The following is a 21544-nucleotide window of genomic DNA, read 5'->3' as shown; positions in this document are numbered from 1 at the left end:
AATCGCTAACTTTAAACACCTAGTCGTTTATACAAGGCGGTATAGTACTATAGTAATAGAGCAAGTGCAGAATCACTGAACCGGAATTGATAGCTTGAAAGCATTTAGCGCGGGGCCCCCCTTGAAAGTGTTGGGCCCGGAGCATTTGTAGCTACTTTTGCTCCTAGGATAATCTGGCACTGGTGTCGAGTCAACCCCTGACCAGGATATGAACTCGTAAAATTCCGATTGTGAGTCCGCTAGCTCTGCCGCTCAGCCAGCTGGCGGGTTCACGTGGTGTAGATTATTCTGAATACACAGATGTGTTGGTTTTAATTATAGAGACGGAGAGTTGATGACAAATATATGTCTTGTCCGTAGCAGAATTTATGATTAATTGTCCTCTGTTTATTGTTTGGGCAAGGAAAAAAAAAGATACGTGGATGTTAACTTGAACAAAAAGTGTAATTAACCGTTAACATCTGTCTAACGTGTTCGCCAGACAACTTTAACACTTATATAATTACACAACATTCACTTCGAAGAAGTGTTTGTTATGATTATAGAGGTAAGTTATTTTCAGCTTTCATATCAACATGGTCTTAGCCCGAATTGTTCTATTGTTTGGCACTCACGTTATACTGTATACAAGATGACATTTATATATATTTTGTATGCATCCATATTTCTATTTTGCTCTGCATGGATAGCTTTTAAAATAATGTCGTAGTTTAGACGATCCCCTAGCGAAAGTAATATGTTTAAAAACGTATTTATTAGTTATAGATACGACTTCGGGAAGATTAGGTAGATTGATTTATACATGGAAGATACAGCAATATAGATTCATCCATGCCATAAGCTTTGGAACAGCTGTCTTACAGGTCTAAAGGTAAAGGTGCAGTCCTGCAATTCCGCGTTCATGCCGCTGCAGGCAGAAACACCTCGACAACAGAGAGCTCAAGCGAGTCTGTCCACGGTGGCCAGACGCCTGCTGCTGTATATTTGGAGTTTGCTTGTGTTTCTCTCTCTCCCGTGGTCGCGTGGATTTTTCTCCGGGTCCTCCGGTTTCCCCCCCACATTTAGCATCAACATCACGCATCTCAGAGTATTTGGTTGCTACAAATGTATATTTGACGAGCCACTTCGTTGAGCTATCATTTGTGGCCAGGTCGCTTCTGAAAAAAGAGCCATATAGCTTAGTAGGCCTCACCCTGATAAAATAAAAAAAAAATTGTTTCACAGTTTAGTTTTCGTCTCGGAAGAGGTGGGAATACTTACGCTTTACCCCACCACACGCAACCTGCCGATCGACTAACTGTGATGAACCAGAGGCTGGGGGATTTAAGAAACCTGCCCCATTGTTTCAACCTCTGCACGGGGAGAACTAACCAGTGACCACTGTGTTGCAAGTCCAGTGCGCTAACCGTTGCATCACGGCAGTGTCCCTTTACTGGAAATAATATTGTTCCCATTAAGTGCTGTTCTTGCGGTGAACATTCTGCTGTGGTTACTTGACATGGTTACATAAACTAGGCACGTCCACTTGGCTCCAGTGTTAACACCTCTTGGCTTGTATTCGCTAGTTTTCCATCTCCATTTGTGAGAAAAATATTCAAGGGAAAGCTTGAAAAAAAATCTGAATTAAAGAAAACGGTAACAGCTGCGGAGGGCCACCACGACTTGGTCAGAGTATAAATGCTCGCATGCGTTAATAAATAACCATTTAGATAAATTAAATAACTAATAATGAGGCATAAAGTTCCGCCAGGCCAACGCTGACAGTATCTGTGACGCCGTCCAGATTGAGGCCACTTGCTGTGACCCTGGCTGCAGTTCACCGAGTGTCGAGGCAGGGCCAAGCATCTCGCGTTAAAATGTTTTAAACATCTAATTTTTAAACATCTGATAATGACCGTGCTTGCAATACAATATCACAGCTCGCATTCCTCTTCTCTCTTCACCAGACCACACAGCCTTGTTCTACTTTGTGGCGGTCTATGCCCAAAAGCTGCTTTTCGGGAGACCGAGACTTGTTTTACCCTTGTGCTCTTTAGAATGTGCACGTAATCCGACCCTTTCGGTTTAGAACACGCAAGCGGCTCGATGTGAACGTGCAACAATCTGTGCCCTTTGCGTTTGGTGCCTGATCAGTGGCGCAGGCGGTGCAACTGCACCGCGTCCCACGGACTGGAGGGGCCGGGCTAGGAAGAGGAGGGGGGGGAGGCATTGAACAGGGGGGCCCCATTTCTTTCCTTGCACCAGGCCCCAAGCCAACAACGCAACGCCACTCTGTGCCTGATGTGTGTAATCCCGCCCAGATCATGTGACCCACAGCCCACTTACTCTTAGAGAGACACCAAACTGCTCATGCAGGTGTTATCCTAATAGAGACCTTGATAGAGAAAAAGTCACCGTGGCGTAGCGCTCTCTACGCATGGTAGAAGCACCGTTCGCTAAAGACGAGCGCGGCGAATCAGAAAAGAGTTTATGTGAGGCCGCAGCTGTCGCTGGTTTGCATGCGCCGGCAAGTAGCCACTGCTACGAGTTTCAAACAACACGCACACTCGTGTCAAAGATCACTTAAGCCTTTGTGCGGTAAGCAAAAACCGTCATGAAGTCCTCAAGAAGTGCACTGTGGCCCTCTCGTCTTAGGTCACCATCGAAATAAATTTGAGCAAAGTATGACCGACCGACAGGCGGCTGTGACTCGGCGATGGATAACTGTAGCCCAGCGTCATCCTCGTTCGGACTCCTCAGCACGGTACTGGCCACCAATGCTCACTGCCGTCACCACTGCGTTGACTACGTACCTTATCGCCGGGCTGCGGCCTCATCACTGACACGCGGTCGTAGCCACTTCGCATGAGGGCCCAGAGAGCGTCCAGCATTCCCTGTTTGGGAAGGGAGTCAAAGCGGCACACGTGTGAAGCGCGCTCGGCGACAGCAAGCGCGCTTGCCGCGAAGCTCCACGGTAACAGTTCAGCCGCTCACACACGCGAGCGAACTTTGAAGATGGTATGACGGAGTCTTCTTTGCAGCTTTGTCCTGGGGGCTTTAGGTATGAACATTATTGTTGCAGTGTGCGCATGAAAGGCTGTGTGCAAAACAGATGTGGTACGGGGCAAGATTTGCGGCGGTGTTCCTTTCGCCCCAACCGTGCTTCAGGTCTTCCGTTTGAACAGATCGTCCACCACGTAGTATTAGGTCAGCCAATCGGTGAACTCAGTAAATTTATTTTTTTATTAGAAAATATATAGCCAAATGGCATGTTTTGGTCTTCCCCCCCCCAGTGCATTGCTGTCTCTGATATGTTGCTCATTACTCCTGAAGTGTTGTTATGGTCGCACTTTCATATCTGGTGGCCAGTCATAGTTGTGATCGTAATGCCCCATTACTATCATCCATCCATATCCATCGTCGACTAAAACAATACGAAAACTTCGTCGACAAATATTTGCGTCGCCAATTTCTTGAACGAAACTAACTAACACTGGTCCGATTCACGAACAGCAAAAAAAAAAGACCCCACCATGCTTGCGTTGCCAGTAGCGCGCGAGCACGTACGGCAAAAATCTAACGCATTCTTCAATAACGCTGCCCTAAGTTGCCGTGTTATCGGCCCTTCTTCATATCAGACAGGAGCAGCTCACCTTGATCGGAGCGAACCACTGCGGCGCAGGCGAGCGGGGGGTTTCGGCCGTGCCATTCCTCTGGGGTCGGGGGGTTTGTTGGAATTGGACCTCCTCCTCTGTTGGCATGGTGACGACTGCGTTGGGGGTGGCCTTGAGCCTGGCCCCCTCCTCTGTGCAGCCTTTGCCACCCCAGCGTACCTATTCACACGCGCGCGCACACACAGCCACCACCGGCCCCCCACAAGTCTGTAGATACATCGGGGGCAACTGGCAGGACGCAGAGGACGAGACCTCCACGCTCTAACGAACGTGACGAGAGATTGACAACATTCACTCGGGAGAAGATACCCGGGGAAGGGAAAAAGAGGCTTGAGGAAGACAGAGCGGAAGAGATGGCGGGATGGACTGATGTAACTTCGGAGGCCACTGATGAATGACACAAACTAAGCAAAAGATGGAAGGAAATGGGGGTGGCCTTTGTTTGTATTTAAAACTTTTTTCACATCGAACGTAGCCAACCGTGCTAATCGTAGGTGCGGGTGAAGGAATCGGAGGTGCAGACAAGTTACAGCCTGATAACAACAACAAACGACAATGCAACGGTTCCTTGAGCCTTGGCCAAAACCGCCTTCGATTGGACCCAGTCGCTCCGCGTCTCAGAAGCCAAGGAGGGTTGAGTTCCAGTTCGTACTTGGATGGGAGACTGCCTTGATATACCAGCTGGCTTGGACAAATCGTTGTTTTTCTTTACACAAAGGTGCTTTGGTTTCCTACCAAATGCCAAGTACTCATTGAAGGAATTGCAGGACGTTCCTGAGAAAGAGTCTTAAGACTCGGTAATGCGTTCTTGCCAATAGGGCATTATTATTTTTCGATTTAAAGCTTTCGTGACTGCAGGGATTCATCTTCTTGGTTCTTTCGGTAAAGTCACGTAGAAGGGAAATAATAAAATAATAAAAATAAAACATAATAAAATAATTCTCACGACGTTTCGGCCACAATGCAAGCAGCCGTCCTCAGGTGAAGAACAGGTCTGTCGGAAAGACAGCGTCTGAATGAACACCACCAGGCTTGGAATTATTATTATTCGTTCTTAAAATCTGTTGCTATAGTCCAGCTCTGCTCATATAACACACGTCTCAATTCACGCGTCACTTTTGGTCAATTACATTACGTACGTTTGTTCATTGATGAATTTGAAAAGGTGGATCAGTGTTGGGGTCGGTGTGGTGTCCGGGTGGACGAGAAGACTGCATTTAGGAATAGCTGTCCATGCAGCTGTATTTGCATTCATTGGTATGTGTGTGTGGAGCTGCGAAGAGATATTTGCAGCAAGCTTTGGAGACATGCTCTTTGTCGTGCTGAGATAAGGATTTATTTTTCCGGCTCTACCATATTTGCCAAAGTTTAAAAATCATTTTAGCATATTGCATGGGGTTCCTGAGCGCCAACACAATCTGTTTCCTTTCCATGCAAACCGAGGTCTTTTTTTGCAATTTCTCAAAAAAATGACGACTGGCCAATTTGGATACTTTTCCCAATAATCAGGACGTAATTACCCTTCTTCTGCACGCTACTGCTTGTTCAATCCGAGTGTCCGTCTGCAGCGGACGTGGTGTTTTTTCTTTCGCGACAAACGGTGAAGTGTGTTTTTTTGCGTCATTCCACAGGCTCGGCTTCAGAAAACACCTCTGTCATGAAGCCACAAACACACTCCAGTGGGGCAGAGCGAAGCCATCTGTCAGCGAGAATCCCGAAGCCGCGGTACGCGGGGGAAGGCTTGGAACGCTCGTGACAAGGCACGACAACACGGTCGACCCTTACAATACAAAATACGCCAAGCCACACCGGTGTGCTGTACTAGTAACGAATTGGCACGTTCTGTTTGCGTTACAAATCGTACTAATTGGCTGTGTCGGGTGGTGGCGAGTTTAACAACACTTTCATATATTTACGCGATCTAACCACAAAAAAACTGCATTATGGATATTGTTCGCGAAAGCCTACATGTTAAACAAGCTAAATACAATTTTGATGTGCATGGCATCCAACATGACAATCTACATTACACGGAAGCTAAGTGGGGTTGAGCCTGCGTTGCCACTCACCACACGCATGAAGGCGGGTGTCAGCGGCTGCTGTGGGGCTACACCGTGGATGAGGCAGCAGATAATTGTGCAGCAAAGTATATTGTTGTACTGTACTTCTATGCCCCCCCCCCCCCCCACGTATGTGCTCCGTGCCGGTCACCCGCAACGCCCCCTCCCCTCTGCGTGCTGGGTGGTGCATGACAAACCAGCCAGGCAGTCAGGCAGCCAGCAAAACTTTTTTCTCATGTTATATCATTATATTAGCCTCATTGACCCAAATAAACCTTGAAAAATATACTTGGGGGTATCACCTGGAATTTTTTTCTTATCAAGCGATCAAACATCTTCTTAGACCATTCCTTTGTAAGAGGGAGTAGCACCGAAAAACTTGTCATCATTTTTAAAAGAAAACCCCCACGGCAACAATAGAATCCCTGTGTAAAATGGAAAAATGAACATCATCGGGCTTATGTACCACACGTTTACATCTTCGTGCCTTGTGTTAATGTAAACACACATGGCTGACCGCACAGTGTTTTAAAGAAGCCACCAGAGTTGGTAAAACAAAGCTTGCAATTGGTCCGATTTTCCAGAAGACATTTTGGAATTGTAAACAAAAATTGCAGCGATGTCTGCGTTTCATATGCAGCCCCCCCCCGCAAAGTAAACCTCATCTACTGCACAATTCCTCAGCAGTCTAATTCAAGCACATCGCGTGCTCACACGCACATGAATAATTGATGGGTAAACGGAGCGCATTCTAATGGACACTTGGACGGGCGGGTGGGCAAGGCGCTGAACTACTTAGCAGTGCAAACACAGACCACACGAGCCTGGAATAAAAACAAACCGAGTGCGAGAGGCGTTTAACAGTTATTCATTCATTTTGGAAACCCGAGTTGAGCGCGGTGCCGCGTGGAGCTGTGATGAGAACTTCGCGTGAGAGCGGCAGCTCCACCACATACTACACTATACAGTAAACTGCTATACACTACACTATACACTACACTACAAAACACTACGCAACAAACACTACTACACTGCACACTCCAATACATTACACTATACACTCCAATACACTACACTACTGTACACTACATTATACACGACACAACCATACAATACACTGCACTATACTAAATTGAAAGCGCATTTCTTAAGAACTGCTTGTTTGTGTTTAGTTTGTTGTCCTTCCCCCCCGCACCACCGTTTAGCGCGGTCGGCTACGTGCGGTGCGAAAGAAGTTCAACATCCAACACCCAATCATTACAATGGGACAGACTTTGACTTACGAACACAATTTGTTCCTGTGGCGCGTTCGTAAGTCGGAACACAGTAATCTGCTGTATATTTAAATGCCCACACACACATCTCGTGGAGGGATCGCTCTGCTGAACAAAATTAGTGCCGCGGTTCAATTTGCAAGCGAGAGTTCGCGTTTTAAGCTAATATGAAAAAAACCCCAGATATTTAATCGAATCGGATTCGTAAGTGCGGGTGTTTGTAAGTCGAGGACTGCCCCTACCTCCATTGGCTTGATGCCACCGATCCCGCCGGCACCATAGTAGGACGCGTCCACCGTTGGCCACTTCTTTTTCGGTGCGATCTCCTCCGGCTCCTCCTGTCGGGTGTCGCACGCGGGGTGGGGAGGGGAAAGGAGCGAGCGAGCGACACGGAGAGATGAGCACGTTCGTTAAAGAAGGGACAGGGGGAGTGGGCGAATCGAAGTTCAAGACTAAGGAGGCAGCAAGAGCAGAATGAGCGATTGTAATATATTACATTTTATCCACATATATACACACATTTTAGATGTTTGCACTCTAAACACACGTTCTTGTTGGGAAATCAAAGCTTATTTTAATGTTGCGCAAACTACAAATTTGGGAAACATTTTTTTGGTTCTTTCGGTAAAGTCACGTAGAAGGGAAATAATAAAATAATAAAAATAAAACATAATAAATAAAAATAAAGCATAATAAAATAATAATTATTTTATTATGTTTTATGTTTATTATTTTATTATTTCCCTTCTACGTGACTTTACCGAAATAACCAAGAAGATGAATCCCTGCAGTCACGAAAGCTTTGAATCGAAATTTGGGAAACACTCTGAAGTTATTTGCTTCCCCCGTGGGATTTAGGTCCAAATGACCATCTTGTTAGGTGACCGTCTTCCCTTGTTAGTTCATGTGAGATGTGGCGCGTTCCTGAGACCCCATATGTTACTCAGACAACCTTGGAAGCCAGCAGTGAAATGAAAACAACACGTGATATGCACTGTGCCAGCAGATTTCACAGGTTGAGCCAATAATTCCGAGCACAGCACTTAAAGAGGAATTTACAGGTGTTGGGAGATAATAATCTGTTAAAAACAAGTTGCTAGTGTGTTTGCCAAACCGTTAATTATAATCAAACACCGGTCTTTCTCAAGAGCTGCCGTTAACAATGCGTGTGACACTCTATAACACATTTTCCTTTGTTCTGGACAAATTAAGATGTAAAGAGAAGCGAGTTGGTACGTGCCAATTATCTAGACAGCAAATCAAACACAACTCAAAATATAATTTTGCTTCACAACGATTGAGTTTGATTGATTTCGAGTGTATTTGATTTGTTACACGGGTTAACCCGTTTAGCCAGTTTCCCTTGCTAATTTACGCATCAATTATCGCGGGGGGGGGGGGGGCTTTCCCAAACTCAAGTCATCACGACCGTTTATCAATTTACTCTTTCCGTATTCAAATACAAATGACATCGCTCCACGCTGCACGTGCCTGATGATTGTGAAACGCATCGTACGTGACGCGCCGAGCAAATGCAGCTGTGTGGAACACGTGACACGTCTAAACGCACGCACGCACGCACACCGAGATCTCAATCACGATTTGAATCGGCGCTCTCTCTCTTCACGCGTGCAGCTTTGATTGCTTAGCTGCGTCACGCGGGTCAGGTTTAAGAATCATGGGGCACGGGCAGCGCGCGCGAAACGTCTTAATTTGAATGGGCAGTAAATTGGTAAACGCCACAGGACGGGAGTTTGGGAGTGGAATGTCGCGATAAAAAAATCGATATTTTTTTGCGCTCACGACCCGCGCGTCTAATCACCCGTGAAAGAATCAATATTGTTCAAACTACGCGTGTTGTATGTGACAGGCGACAGGTTGACGTGACCACTTGCAGCCCACCCAGCACAGGTGCAAACGTCCACTGACATGTCAAACAAAATAAACGTAAACAGATGATTGAATCTCATCGTCACCCTGAATTGGATCATTTTAATTGCGAGTGTGTACGCGCTCCTTTTAAAACCGTGAAACCCACCCCAATTACAAAAAGGCTGCGTTGTCCGCCATGTGCGATGCGCGCATAGAAGTGGGTGCTGTCGATCAATTGAAACGAATATAAGAATACTGACCCACGTGTGTGAAATCGTGTGTTGAATGTCAATTTTAGGATCTTTACCTCTATCACTGGCGGAGGTGGTGGCGGCGGAGGTGGAATCGGCTTCACAACCTGTAGCAACAAGAACGGACATTGTACTGCTTCCCAGAATTCCTCGCCATATTGTCATTATACAAGTTAAAAGTCGGGTTAAAAGGAATATCAAATAATTCCTGAATGTAACTCTTTTGTTGAGTGGTGCGTATGTTGCATGTATGCATGCGGAACTTCTTTCGCACCATATGTAAGCCAATCGTGCTAATCGGAGGTGCATCGTCGACAACAGCACGTGCGTCAATAATTCTGAAAAGGGAAACCACCCCCCCCATTATAGGTAACGTTTCGGCAACGGTCCTACTTCACAGCAAAGATATCCTGTGGAGATTCAATGGGAAAATTATTAAAGTGGCATTGGTTGAATTCAAGAAAATATTAAGCAATGTCTCAAAGGCCTTGTTTAGGCTTTTTGTGGCTTGTCCACGTATTCATAGATTTTTTATTGCGTAAATGAAATTGCATATTTATAAATAACGCAATGTGGATTGTGGTTATAAAACACATGTTTGTTTAGTAATTAATTTGCTTTTAAATTTCGATTTAAAGCTTTCGTGACTGCAGGGATTCATCTTCTTGGTTCTTTCGGTAAAGTCACGTAGAAGGGAAATAATAAAATAATAAAAATAAAACATAATAAAATAATATAAGTTTTATTTTTATTATTTTATTATTTCCCTTCTACGTGACTTTACCGAAAGAACCAAGAAGATTAATTCATTTGCTGATTATTATTTTGAAAAATAACTGTGGAGCTCTACATGTTTTTTTTTACCAATGTAAAGTGTGGCAGTATGTGGTTATGTAAAACGGTGTGTATCATGATCTATTGACTGCTGGAGGAATGCCTTGCTAAGCTGTCGCCATTGCTCCGGATCTTTTGATGTAAGAATCCATCTTGCACCAGCACGCGAGCCGTATAAAATAATTCTCATCATAAGGGATAACTTTTTTTTTTAAATTATCGTAATATGTGTTTTTATTGTGGACTTGTAAAAATGTAAATGTAAGTAAAATCAACATGTCCGGTGTTTGGTTATGTAAAACGGTGTTATATAAAGTTTTTACATTTTTAGTTTCATAAGCTCCATATGAAATGGCGTCGTGTGCACCGATGTCTAACGAAGGCAGCCGTGGTTTACCGCAAACGGTCAGCAGACGTGACTCAAGTGCCCAACGACTACACTTGCCCACGACCTTGACTGCTGGCATAACAAGCCTATTTACCACCACCTCGCAGGAAACACTTTAGAGCAATAGTTACCAGCACGCTGTTAAGTGTGGCAAAATTAATCAACTAAAACTATACTATAAATAACATTTATTTTCAGAATTTATTTTACCAGACGAGGCCCACTGAGCTATGCATCTCTTTTTCAGAAGCGACCTGTTCACAAATGACGGCTCAATGAAGTGGCTTATCACGTGGCAATTTATAGCAGTCAAATACTCCAAACGCGTGTTTTATTAATTGTGGCGGGAAAAACCCGAGGACCCGGAGAAAAATCCACGCAACCACGGGGAGAACATGCAAACTCCAAATATGCAAGTATCAGGGTCGGGATCAAACCCACGACCTCCTGTATACCAGGCGAGGTAGTTAACATCTTGCCACCGTGGCGAGATGGTGGCATCGTCACGGAGCATTGTTGCCTTTGTTGGAGGCATTTGGTGCCTGCTGTGGAAAGTTAGCCGCGCTGGGCATCATCGGCAAATGAACGTGTGTGTTTTATTTAAAGTGGCGATTTGGAGTGAGTACACTCTCCCCAGTCGGGCACTCGTGAGCCGTTCAGGGTTCAAGAGCATCGGCTAACTTGAGCTGACGTGCTTAGGCTAAAATGCAGACTTGCCAAATGCCCAATGAATTCTCTCCGCTGATTTGCATTGGGATCGCAACCCCCTAGATCTTTGAGGCGCAGTGACGTGGATGGCGTTAATAAATGTTGGACTTCAGATGTACATTGCAAATCTACACAGTCTATGTAATGTGAGCAATTGCTGTTGTATTTCTTTATCTGCATGTATAATTAATCATTGTATGTTGCTTCAAATATTTCCAGTTGACAAAAAAAATGTAATCTCGTTTTTTTGCATGTATTTTTCAGGAACTGAACGACAAATATTTTCCACACGGACCTGGTTATCGGCAGTAAAAAAAAATATTCGTAAAACCATATTAAATATTTCTAGAAATACAATTTAAATTGTGCATCATTATGTTTTATACACAGCTAAATTGTTTGTCCTTTCAGCAAAGGCACATTGACCAGCGTGGTGAAGTATGGTCAAACAACATGACCGATATGGCACGGGGGTGGGAGAGGATTTTAATTAATAATTATCATTAATAATTATTTAATGTGTGTGTGTGTGAATGCATATATTTGATTACACCCATCAAAATTGACTGGGAAAAACATCTGCCCTGGTGTAACAATGAGGGTTGAATTCCCCTCCTTAATTACGGGGATATAGATTGCAGTATAGTGCATGACCACGATCATGGTGTTCACAATATTGCAGTTATAGCTATGATGATAGTATTTCGTATTAAATACAATTCATGCACCTTCATGTGTATTAACCATTGAAAATCTGTGAACTGTCAAAATGATGATTTTAGATGTATTTTTTATATTAGTAAAGCTGTGTGATGCTAAGTATGGATGAGTACGGTATTTACCGTGTACATAAATTATGCACCGTATGTACATAATGCGCAATGCCCATTTTTCTAAAATAAACCACTGACTCTTTATGAACCCGCAAGATCGTATAATTCCACTACAGTAAGCGCAAGCCAAAAATCTGGCAAAGATTCAACGGAAATCTGGCATGGAAAGCACTCCTTTTAAAAATGGGTCAGTCTGCACAAATATAGGAGAGTACACAATTTGCAATCTCATCAAGAGTCGTGACCATTTTTGTGGTAGCTATTCGTAAATATAAGGGCACCACTAATTACAAAACAACAAAAAAATCTAACATTTTATAATTACTTTACTCCTCTTGGTTTTTTTATTTTTTTCCATTTTTCATTTTGCTCCGCACGTTGTATAATCTTGCTGTCCTGCAGCAGCTTGAGCGAGCCGATGATGCATTTGCCGAGAGACTCGGTGGCTCTTTCTTTAAGATGGTTTGTTTAATCGCAAGCTAACTGGGGCTAATGGAGGTGGCAGACTGGGAGGTATCTTGCAGTGAAATGTATCACTTCTCCACCAGCTGTTCAACCCATCTGTTCCCCACCGCAAAACGGATGCGCTCCGGTCAACGCTAATGCATTCCACGCTGGCAACGCCTTCGTTCATGGGCACACCTCGCCGGCCTGGTCGTTGCCAGCTTCCTGGCCGGGTCTTCACGCGAGATTCGCGCATTATCGATGCCTCGCTAAACTCCCCCGTTTTCTTTTTTTTAAATCCTTTATATTAAGTTCACTTGCTTGCTTGCGCGCTTACGACCGTGCAAATCTTTCGGTCGTTTTTTAACCCACTTCCCGTGATCCAATCGAGCTGACATTTTGCACACAGACTCGTTGTGCGTGACAATTTATTTTCTTGAATTTTTTTTTCCATAACTTTACACTTTTTAGGAATTTTTTTTTACATTTAATTACCAATTGCTTAATGGTGGTAGGCAATCATCTGACCCATAGGTGGCAGCCATCTCAAGCCAGAGGACGAGAGGACTCTAGCCGCCACGCATATAAAGGATTTATAGTGAAAAACTTTGTTTTTGCGGGTTAATTTATTTTTGTCTGAGCGATCGGTTGTGTTGCACGTGCGTAATTATTGACTTACGCTAGCACTAGTTTCCAGCGGGCCTGCCCTCCTCCCCCTGCCCCCCACCATTGCATTCGACGCGGGTTTGCTGAGAGGTTGAGAGGTGCAGTGCTTGGGGCTCAATGCGAGGAGGAGGAGGATATACACACCACGTGGGAGCTACATTTTTTGCCACGTAAAACAAAATGTGAACAATGACCGAAGTTCTTTTCGAATTCATTATTTAGGGTAGTTTCTCAACTCAATCTCTTGCCACCCACCCCACCACCATGGTGGGGTCTACGTAGTTTAAATATGGTACGATAATAATGGAGTGTTTATACCAAATCCATAGCAGGCGTCGTAAGTGCTACATCTCCAAAATTGGCCCTTTCATGAAGCTAAGATATTTTTTGTCAGGAATCCACCAGAAAACATATTTTCAACGTGTCAAACTTAACCATAGCATGTTTAAGCCTGCAACCATGGTGTTCTCGCATTGTGCTTTGTTACACACTGACCTTTGAAAAAGAATCTCGTAAAACGTTTTACTAGTGCAGCCATTTCTATTTGGCAGCAATCGTCGGGCAGTAAACGGGTGAATTATCACATTACAAGCCAAGCCCGTGCAGGAACACACGTAGGGTGTTGGGCAATAGGGCAGAAAATATTTCTGGTAACTGTTCTGCCAGTGAGACTTAAATTATTGGCATCCAAGTGTTTACCATAACCTTACTGACATTCATCTCAGACTATTATTTTTAGCATTATTATTTTTAATACATTTTCAAACGCATTTCTCTGGATTGCCGCCTAAATTTTTTTTTTTAATAACGGGTGCTGTGTAATAATGGATGCTGACAAGACACCCGCGGTCATGACGGACGACAAAGCGGCAGCCAAAAATGAGGGCAGACGCCCGAGACTGAATCCGTCGCAGAGAGACGCAGCGACGAAATCGCTGGCCCTGCAGAAACCCGACGAATTGTTTCCTCGCATAACCGTGATTGCCACGACTTGGGGGGCGGGGGGGGGGGTGCAGCCTTCATCCAGCAGTAGATATAGAGCACGGCTCATGATCTGCCGACCAGTTTTGCTCGGTGTTAAAGGCTGCTTGATATTGCACCGCGTGATCGCTTTTACTTGACCAAGGTGACGGCTTGAAGAAGGGGGGGATTGTGGACATGGGGGGGGGGGGGTAGGGAGGGGGGGGCTACTCACAATGGTGCAGCAGAGAGGGAGGAACCACCAGAGCAGGACGACTGCCACCAGCAGCAGGATGACGAGGATGGCGATGAGAGCGATTATCCCGTTCGACTGTAACGAGACGCGTCGCGCGCACGCGTCAAAGAACGTCAACTGCGGCCGCGCGGTTCGTACGGCGATGACGCCGGGCTCGATGGTGCACACACATCCCGTCTTTGTTCGTGGCGGCAAAATGTAGTTGTTTTCTTTCGTTGGTATTTTTAGTTTTTCCTCGCGTCTGTAGGGGTCTGTTCACCGAAGCTCAAGGTTTGCGTTGGCTTGAGGTGAAATCGTTCTTCGAAGCGATGTTACACCCGTAAGGTGACGGATCCGTTCATGCCGTCGTTTATTGCTTCAGCGATTCGCTGGAAGTCGCATCGTTGAACATTTAAAGGAAGTGTGCGTTCGCAGAGCCACGTCCAGTTTTGATACATTTACCGAAATATCGATGTTAAACAATTCAGTCGATTAAACAGACAAGCAGCTTTTCTAATATGCGTAAATCCTCATCTTTAAAGGCATACGATTCACAGAAATTTCACAATTTGACGTTTTCGTTGGAGACACGCATTGTGCTTCAGCCTGTAAACATCTGCACGAAACAGCAACAGATTTAAAGTATCGTTTCCCTCCCAGTGAGAATCTGTTTTCTGCAGCAATGTTTTTCTCGCACTAAATTCCCAGAGTGGCTTTGCCTAAACAATGACTATTCAAAGAAACTCATGAAAACATTTGCCATATTGTTTCCCATTCTTATTTAGATTTCGTCTAAAAGTAGCCGCACGCCAACAAAACAAAAATTTCAGTGCTTGCGTAACTTACCAAATATCCTGTTTACGAAGAAATCACGTCAATTAGTTGGTCCGCACAAGTCACAAAGTAGAAAAGAGACCGCTGAACATTCTAATCAATTTCAGCCAGCGAGTAGGGAACGCTATGCTCTCTTGGCTCACCTTCTTACCCGGGCGGCGCGCTCGTGATGCGACGACGACGATGACGACTCCCCGCGCATGAACGCGCTCGCGAGTGAATGAACGCGGCGCAAGAAAAACAAACCAGGGCGGGGGAGGGGGGCACATCACCCACGATACCTTCCAGCGGTGCCATGACCCTTGCGTTCACTGGCCTCAGCCACTCGTCTCCCCCCCCTCCCTCCCTGCCTCGCTCCTCCAAACACCGCACCAGCCCCACCTTCCCCTCCTCCCTCCCCAACTACCCACTTCCAAATGTGCCGCTTCTGCTTCTGCTGCTTCTCAACCTCACAATTCCCCGCTACTCACCTACCTCCCCCACCACCACTCGAGTGCCACCTTCTCGGGCACCGCGACCACCGAATTCCCCTCGGGGGGGGGCACCCACGTCTCACCCGCCGATCGGTCACGTGTGCGCGCGCGCGTCGTGCACACGTGCGCACGTGCGCGCGCGTCGTGCACACGTGTGCACGCGCGCCACGGCCCAGGGAGCTCGTCAATCTGGTTGCGGCGAGTGAATCGCGGCAGGCATGAGGGGGGTAGAGGGGTAGAGGGGGGTGGCGTTGCAGCCTGAGACGCGATCGTAACCCAAGCGGCAATGCCTTACTCAGGCAAGCGCAGGCGGTCGCAACGTTTGCGAGGTTTGTTTGCGTTTAGAACAAAAAAAAGATCAAATTGGGCACCGCCCGCACCATCATCTTCCGTACCACCACCACCACCCTCCCAATAACCCTTTACCACTTCCCCGTGCACCCCCCAACGCTGCTGTGTGTTGTTAATGCCCTCGGGATATCGTTCCATAGAGCGCCCAACTGTAAACCGTGCAGTAGGTTCATCTTGTTACATGACATCATGTCACATTCTCCCTCATGTCATTAACTTGTTTGTATGTTATTTTTTTTTACTTGCTTTGTCCGTACTCTCGAGTTATTACACAAATGTGTCTCTCGATAATTAACCCAAAACGAGCGTTATAAACTTGAAGTGTTTATTTCTCTTGAAGGCACAGACGTGCAGCTTTAAAAGAGAATGGCCTGCAACTGTGTTGAGTGGAATGACAACACCCTAAACGCTGACAGGCCCAACACCCATTAACAAACACGCAACTCTTTTAAATTAATGTCGTTTTACATCAGCACCTTATATTAGCGTACCGTTGTTAATCTATGTCAGTAACATTAAGCAATTGAGCCAAAATTCATAATTAGAACATATAGTGCATTTTTAAAATAAATAAATGGCAGAGTCGTAACGATTAAGTGCATAAGGATGGAATCCATCGTAAATATATTTCATTGGTCCTATGAATAAAAACATAAATACGTCTTTTTGGTGATTATGAATCTCACGTGATGATAATGCCGTTTGAAGCATTGATAGTGAGGCACAGGCAACCGCTCAAGATGAATTTCCGATTTGACACACACGTACGAATAAGCGCTTAAATATCCTATCTGCTCCTTCATGAACATTTGTATAATTGGCCGCACATATGTTTGTGCGAATGAGCGCGAGCCTCCTCACGGTACATTAAAGAAATATATAAAGACAACCTCCCACCCCCCCCCCCCCCCAAATAAATAAAGAAACAAAAATAAAAATTGTTGATGGGCGTTAACATCGCGCAAGCGACGTGTGGGATGCACCCATCAGGTGACGTTACGCGTGGCCTTTTCGCGGTGAGCTGAGCGGTTCTGACTTGGATGCCGGGCTTGGGCGGGCGAGACGTCGTCTCTTCACAACGTCAGGGACACGGGGAGCGCGCGATCCGCCAGTCGTCGGCCAGCGGAGTTGCGTTGCGGGGCCCAGGGTCCGGGCGGTGGAGTTGGAGGTGGTGTTTGGTGGAAACGTCCTCGGCTCGAGAAAATAAAAAATTAACCCGTAAAAATTAAGTTTTTCACTATAAATCCTTTATATGCGTGGCATCGGTTTTATTTTATTATTCATTTCTGTTTTTCTTGAGTAAGATTTTCATTTTTATCACATTGGTATTTTAAATAAAATATGAAATTGTTTTTTTTCCTAAAAAGTGGAAAATTTAGGAAATTTTTTCCACGAAAATAAATTGTCACGCACAACGAGTCTGTGTGCAAAATGTCAGCTCGATTGGATCACGGGAAGTGGGTTAAAAAACGACCGAAAGATTTGCCTGGTCGTAAGCACGTAAGCAAGCAAGCAAGTGAACTTAATATAAAGGATTTAAAAATAAAAATCGCTTTGTGGAACCGGTCGCGGTGGAGGCGCCTTTTGCCGAGTCTAGAGCGCTGTCGAACGGCGCACAATCGACAATCCCGCCACCCACCCCGTCATAATATTTATTCCTCGTGAGAATGCCGCGTGCGCCAACATCGTCGTGCGTTGCGGCGGCGCTTAATGGACCCGCATTACGGTATTTGCGGTTTTTTTTTTAACGTTGAATGGGGGACCCATGTCTCGTACGGAGTGCCTTTGCCAGTAAGGTCTCTTGTCGCGCGTTTGCGAGGGACGTGATGATTGACATCATCCTTGCAAACGAGATTTGCATCTCGAGGAATTGTGCAGGTGAAACATTTATATATATAAATTTCATGACAAAGGAAATAAATTAAACGTCTGGTATTCCGGCAGCATTTGTTTAACAAGCCAGACTACTGATGAGACCGAGAAGGTAAAAACCGGCTTAAACAAATGCCACTTGGCAATGTGTCACAAGTCAAGTAGGCTATGTTTATATTTGTTCAATAAAAAATGGAGTGGAGCATTGGTGCAATCTTTTCTGTCAGGCGAGGCTTTTCATCAATTCTAGACAGTGTTGGCTTTGGTGTCATGTTCTGCATTTGAGGGACTCTGAGCTCTGGCTATGCACCTCCGAATTCTAAAAATATCCGTGTTACAAATTGAGTTTATTCTTACTATGACCAGCTGACTATGCTGTGGAGCTGGCGACCTGCTATGAATTTGCTTGCCAGACAGGATTAAGATTAGTGGCGAGTGAAATCTGCCAAACCAGTCTTGTACCCCACACACCACCGACTAGCACGGTTGGCTACGTATGGTGTGAAAGAAGTTCAATATACATACATTCAAAGATTCCCACATATAGCCTTCATTAGACTGCTGGGGCAAGTGCTGTTAGCGAGCACCTATGAAGGTCGGCACGGCACAGGAGGGGGTGGGTGACCAGCACCACGCCCGGCCGCCTTTGTCTCCCTAGAGGTGATGTTTACATACCTCACCAGGTACTCATGTGAAGCCGAGTCGACCTAGGGGAGGCCCAGGATCAGTTCAGATAATCGTCACTGGTGCTGGGCATGAGCGGGAATCGAATCCGGGTCGCCGGGTTCGTAGCGCAATGCGCTAACCGCTGCGCCACCGCTCCCCATTCCATACACACCCTCCCCCCCTCACCCACCGCTCCATTATCCTCCCCAGTGTGGCAGATTAGGGACAAAGAACTCCCACGACCGACTGATACAGCTCGGGGAATCCCTCCGCACGGCGGTTTATTGGTAAAGGGCTGTACGTTTTTCTTTGTTGTCGATTATACTTAAACGTGATTGCAAACAGCTGCGCCGTGAAACAGTCTGGGAATGAACAAGTTTCTCTGTTTTTTTTTGTGAAAATCTAATGGAATGCGCAATATTTTTATTTTTACACAATTTTTTTTGTTGGGACCCATTATGTTGGCCCTCGTATATCACATCCGTCACGTGGACTAGTCGACAACTTCTGGATCTAACCACATAAGTAATTTATTGCACTTGGATTGTTTTTGTTACTTCATCTGCATTTTGATCCATCATTCATGTATTAATTTCAGTTTATTGAAAATGTCACCGTTGAATTATGAATACGTCCAATTATTTAGCGTGGAAACTGTGATCTTTGGAGAAGGAGCATTTTACAAAGGTCAAGAATGCTTTCAGAAGCCCCACGCTGGAATTTGACAGTCATCTGGGGATATATGGAGTGTCTCTGTGTGTGTGTAAGTAGTGGAGCAGGGCTGCACTGACTGTGCAGCCGGTAACGCAAGCCCATTCCCGGTCATGACTAACATCAGTGGCCATTCGTTGAACTTATCCTGGGTCTCTGCTAGGCTCGACTCAGCCTTAAATGAGTGTATGTATGTTCTTCTTGGTTCTTTCGGTAAAGTCACGTAGAATGGAAACAATAAAATAATAAAAATAAAACATAATAAAATAATTCTCACGACGTTTCGGCCACAACGCAAGCAGCCGTCCTCAGGTGGAGAGCAGGTCTGTCGAGTAGATAGTTGTGGCCGAAACGTCGTGAGAATTATTTTATTATGTTTTATTTTTATTATTTTATTATTTCCATTCTACGTGACTTTACCGAAAGAACCAAGAAGATGAATCCCTGCAGTCACGAAAGCTTTACATCGAAATTTTATTATGTTTTATTTTTATTATTTTATTATTTCCCTTCTACGTGACTTTACCGAAAGAACCAAGAAGATGAATCCCTGCAGTCACGAAAGCTTTAAATCGAAATGTATGTATGTTCTTTCGCACCGTACGTAGCCAACTGCGCTCATCGGAGGCACGGGGGAAGGACAACAAACTAAACGCAATAATCAGTTCTAAAGAAATGAATTTCCAATCTAGATTTAAGAGCGTGCATAGCTCCAGTCGCTTTCTAATATCGGGAGGAAGAGGCGTTCCAGACGGCCGCAGAAGCACATCCGAATGCACGCGATGCTGTGACTGCCGCCTTTGTTCCATGGCCAGCAGCCAAAATTTGCCGCTGCTGCACAAAATCGAGGAAGAGAGCCCGGAAACTGTGAACAGTCCCAGTCGAGCTGACCAAGGTGGCATCGCCGCGAGCGAGAGAGCGACCAGAGTGACAACCGCACTCCTTCCGCTGCGGCGATGGCGGCAACTCCTCTGGGCGTCTCCACGCCGGGTGCCGCGCTCTCCATCCGGCGCGCGGGGAATAGCCAAGCGTGGCTCCGTAATGAGCCGCCGTTATCCGTCGGCGTCCGAGCGCGGACAACACTTTTTTCCCGGGAAGGGAAATGTCGCTTTGGTTTGGGGGTTTGACGTTCAGGCGTCCCCCCAATACCCCCCCCCCACCACCCCCACCCTCCCTCCACACGTCCCAGAGGTCGAGCTTCGACCCTTCGACCCACCCTGGCCGTGACCCCAATGAGCCCTTCGACCCACCCTGGCCGTGACCCCAATGAGCCCTTTGACCCACCCTGGCCGTGACCCCAATGAGCTCTTTGACCCACCCTGGTCGTGACCCCAATGAGCCCTTCGACCCACCCTGGTCGTGACCCCAATGAGCGCTTCGACCCACCCTGGCCGTGACCCCAATGAGCCCTTTGACCCACCCTGGCCGTGACCCCAATGAGCTCTTTGACCCACCCTGGTCGTGACCCCAATGAGCGCTTCGACCCACCCTGGTCGTGACCCCAATGAGCCCTTCGACCCACCCTGGACGTGACCCCAATGAGCCCTTCGACCCACCCTGGCCGTGACCCCAATGAGCCCTTTGATCCACCCTGACCGTGACCCCAATGAGCCCTTTGACCCACCCTGGCCGTGACCCCAATGAGCCCTTTGACCCACCCTGGCCGTGACCCCAATGAGCCCTTCGAGGCCAGAGCGTTCGAGGTGCACATCGCGCGCACATTCGCGTGCCCGATCAAGACGCTATTATTTAGGGAGCGCTGTGTAATATTGAAAAGCGTTTACCGTTGCTTGTGGTTGTTTTTTTTTGGCTGGCACCATCAATGGAAAGGCAAGGAGATTAAATCAAGCGAGTTAACATTTTAGCGTAATGTGTGGCTCTAATCTAATCAAGCTCATTATGAGTTCTGACTAAGAGGTTGCTACGTTGTAAATAAATTAAAGTGAATGGGCGTTATATTACCCCTGTTATGCTCGCGTAATATTTAGCACACGCGTTAAATAACTAACACCAGCAAATGCCTAGCGATGATTTTCATAAACATATTAATTATAACATAAATGAGCCGTTGCATATGATTACAAATTCTTGGCAAGATAATTTTAATAAGTGACGACATGACCAAGTGAATAAATATTTGCAAGTAAAAACTAATTCGTTCGCGTAACATGCATCCGTGTACTTTAGCAAACTTTAGTGGAATGCATGGCTAAATAAAAAAAAATAACAATACCGAAGTCATTCATATACTTCATTATTTACGGGCACACGAATTTGCAGCCTCTTCTGCCCTGCGAGCTCGCGAACCCCGAGCTCGCTTTTCGATACCGACTGCTGAGCGAGAGGCAATCTAAATAGAGAGACAATTATCGCACGGGCCTTGTGGTAAGTGACGTGCGGTCATCGCAATAATACCGACAATTAACCTCTCATTGTGTCAATGTATTCATTGCGCAAGG

The 21544-nt window shown here is 45.8% G+C and overlaps 1 protein-coding gene across 1 annotated transcript in view; it reads right to left on the bottom strand.

Moving 5' to 3' along the window:
- LOC144720579 (anthrax toxin receptor 1-like) overlaps positions 1–21544 on the bottom strand; it is a 66201-nt gene that overhangs the window by 5890 nt on the left and 38767 nt on the right. Inside the window, exons 14-18 of the mRNA XM_078597402.1 lie at positions 14179–14274; positions 9167–9217; positions 7230–7325; positions 3633–3812; positions 2793–2873 (exon numbers count right to left, since the gene is read on the bottom strand). Coding sequence (XP_078453528.1) covers positions 2793–2873; positions 3633–3812; positions 7230–7325; positions 9167–9217; positions 14179–14274 — 504 coding nt within the window. The remainder of the gene's footprint in view (positions 1–2792; positions 2874–3632; positions 3813–7229; positions 7326–9166; positions 9218–14178; positions 14275–21544) is intronic.

Source organism: Lampetra planeri, chromosome 9 (assembly GCF_965212315.1).
Source record: "Lampetra planeri chromosome 9, kcLamPlan1.2.h2, whole genome shotgun sequence".
In the NCBI taxonomy this organism is placed as follows: Eukaryota; Metazoa; Chordata; class Hyperoartia; order Petromyzontiformes; family Petromyzontidae; genus Lampetra; species Lampetra planeri.
This window is presented reverse-complemented; position numbering and strand designations above follow the sequence as displayed.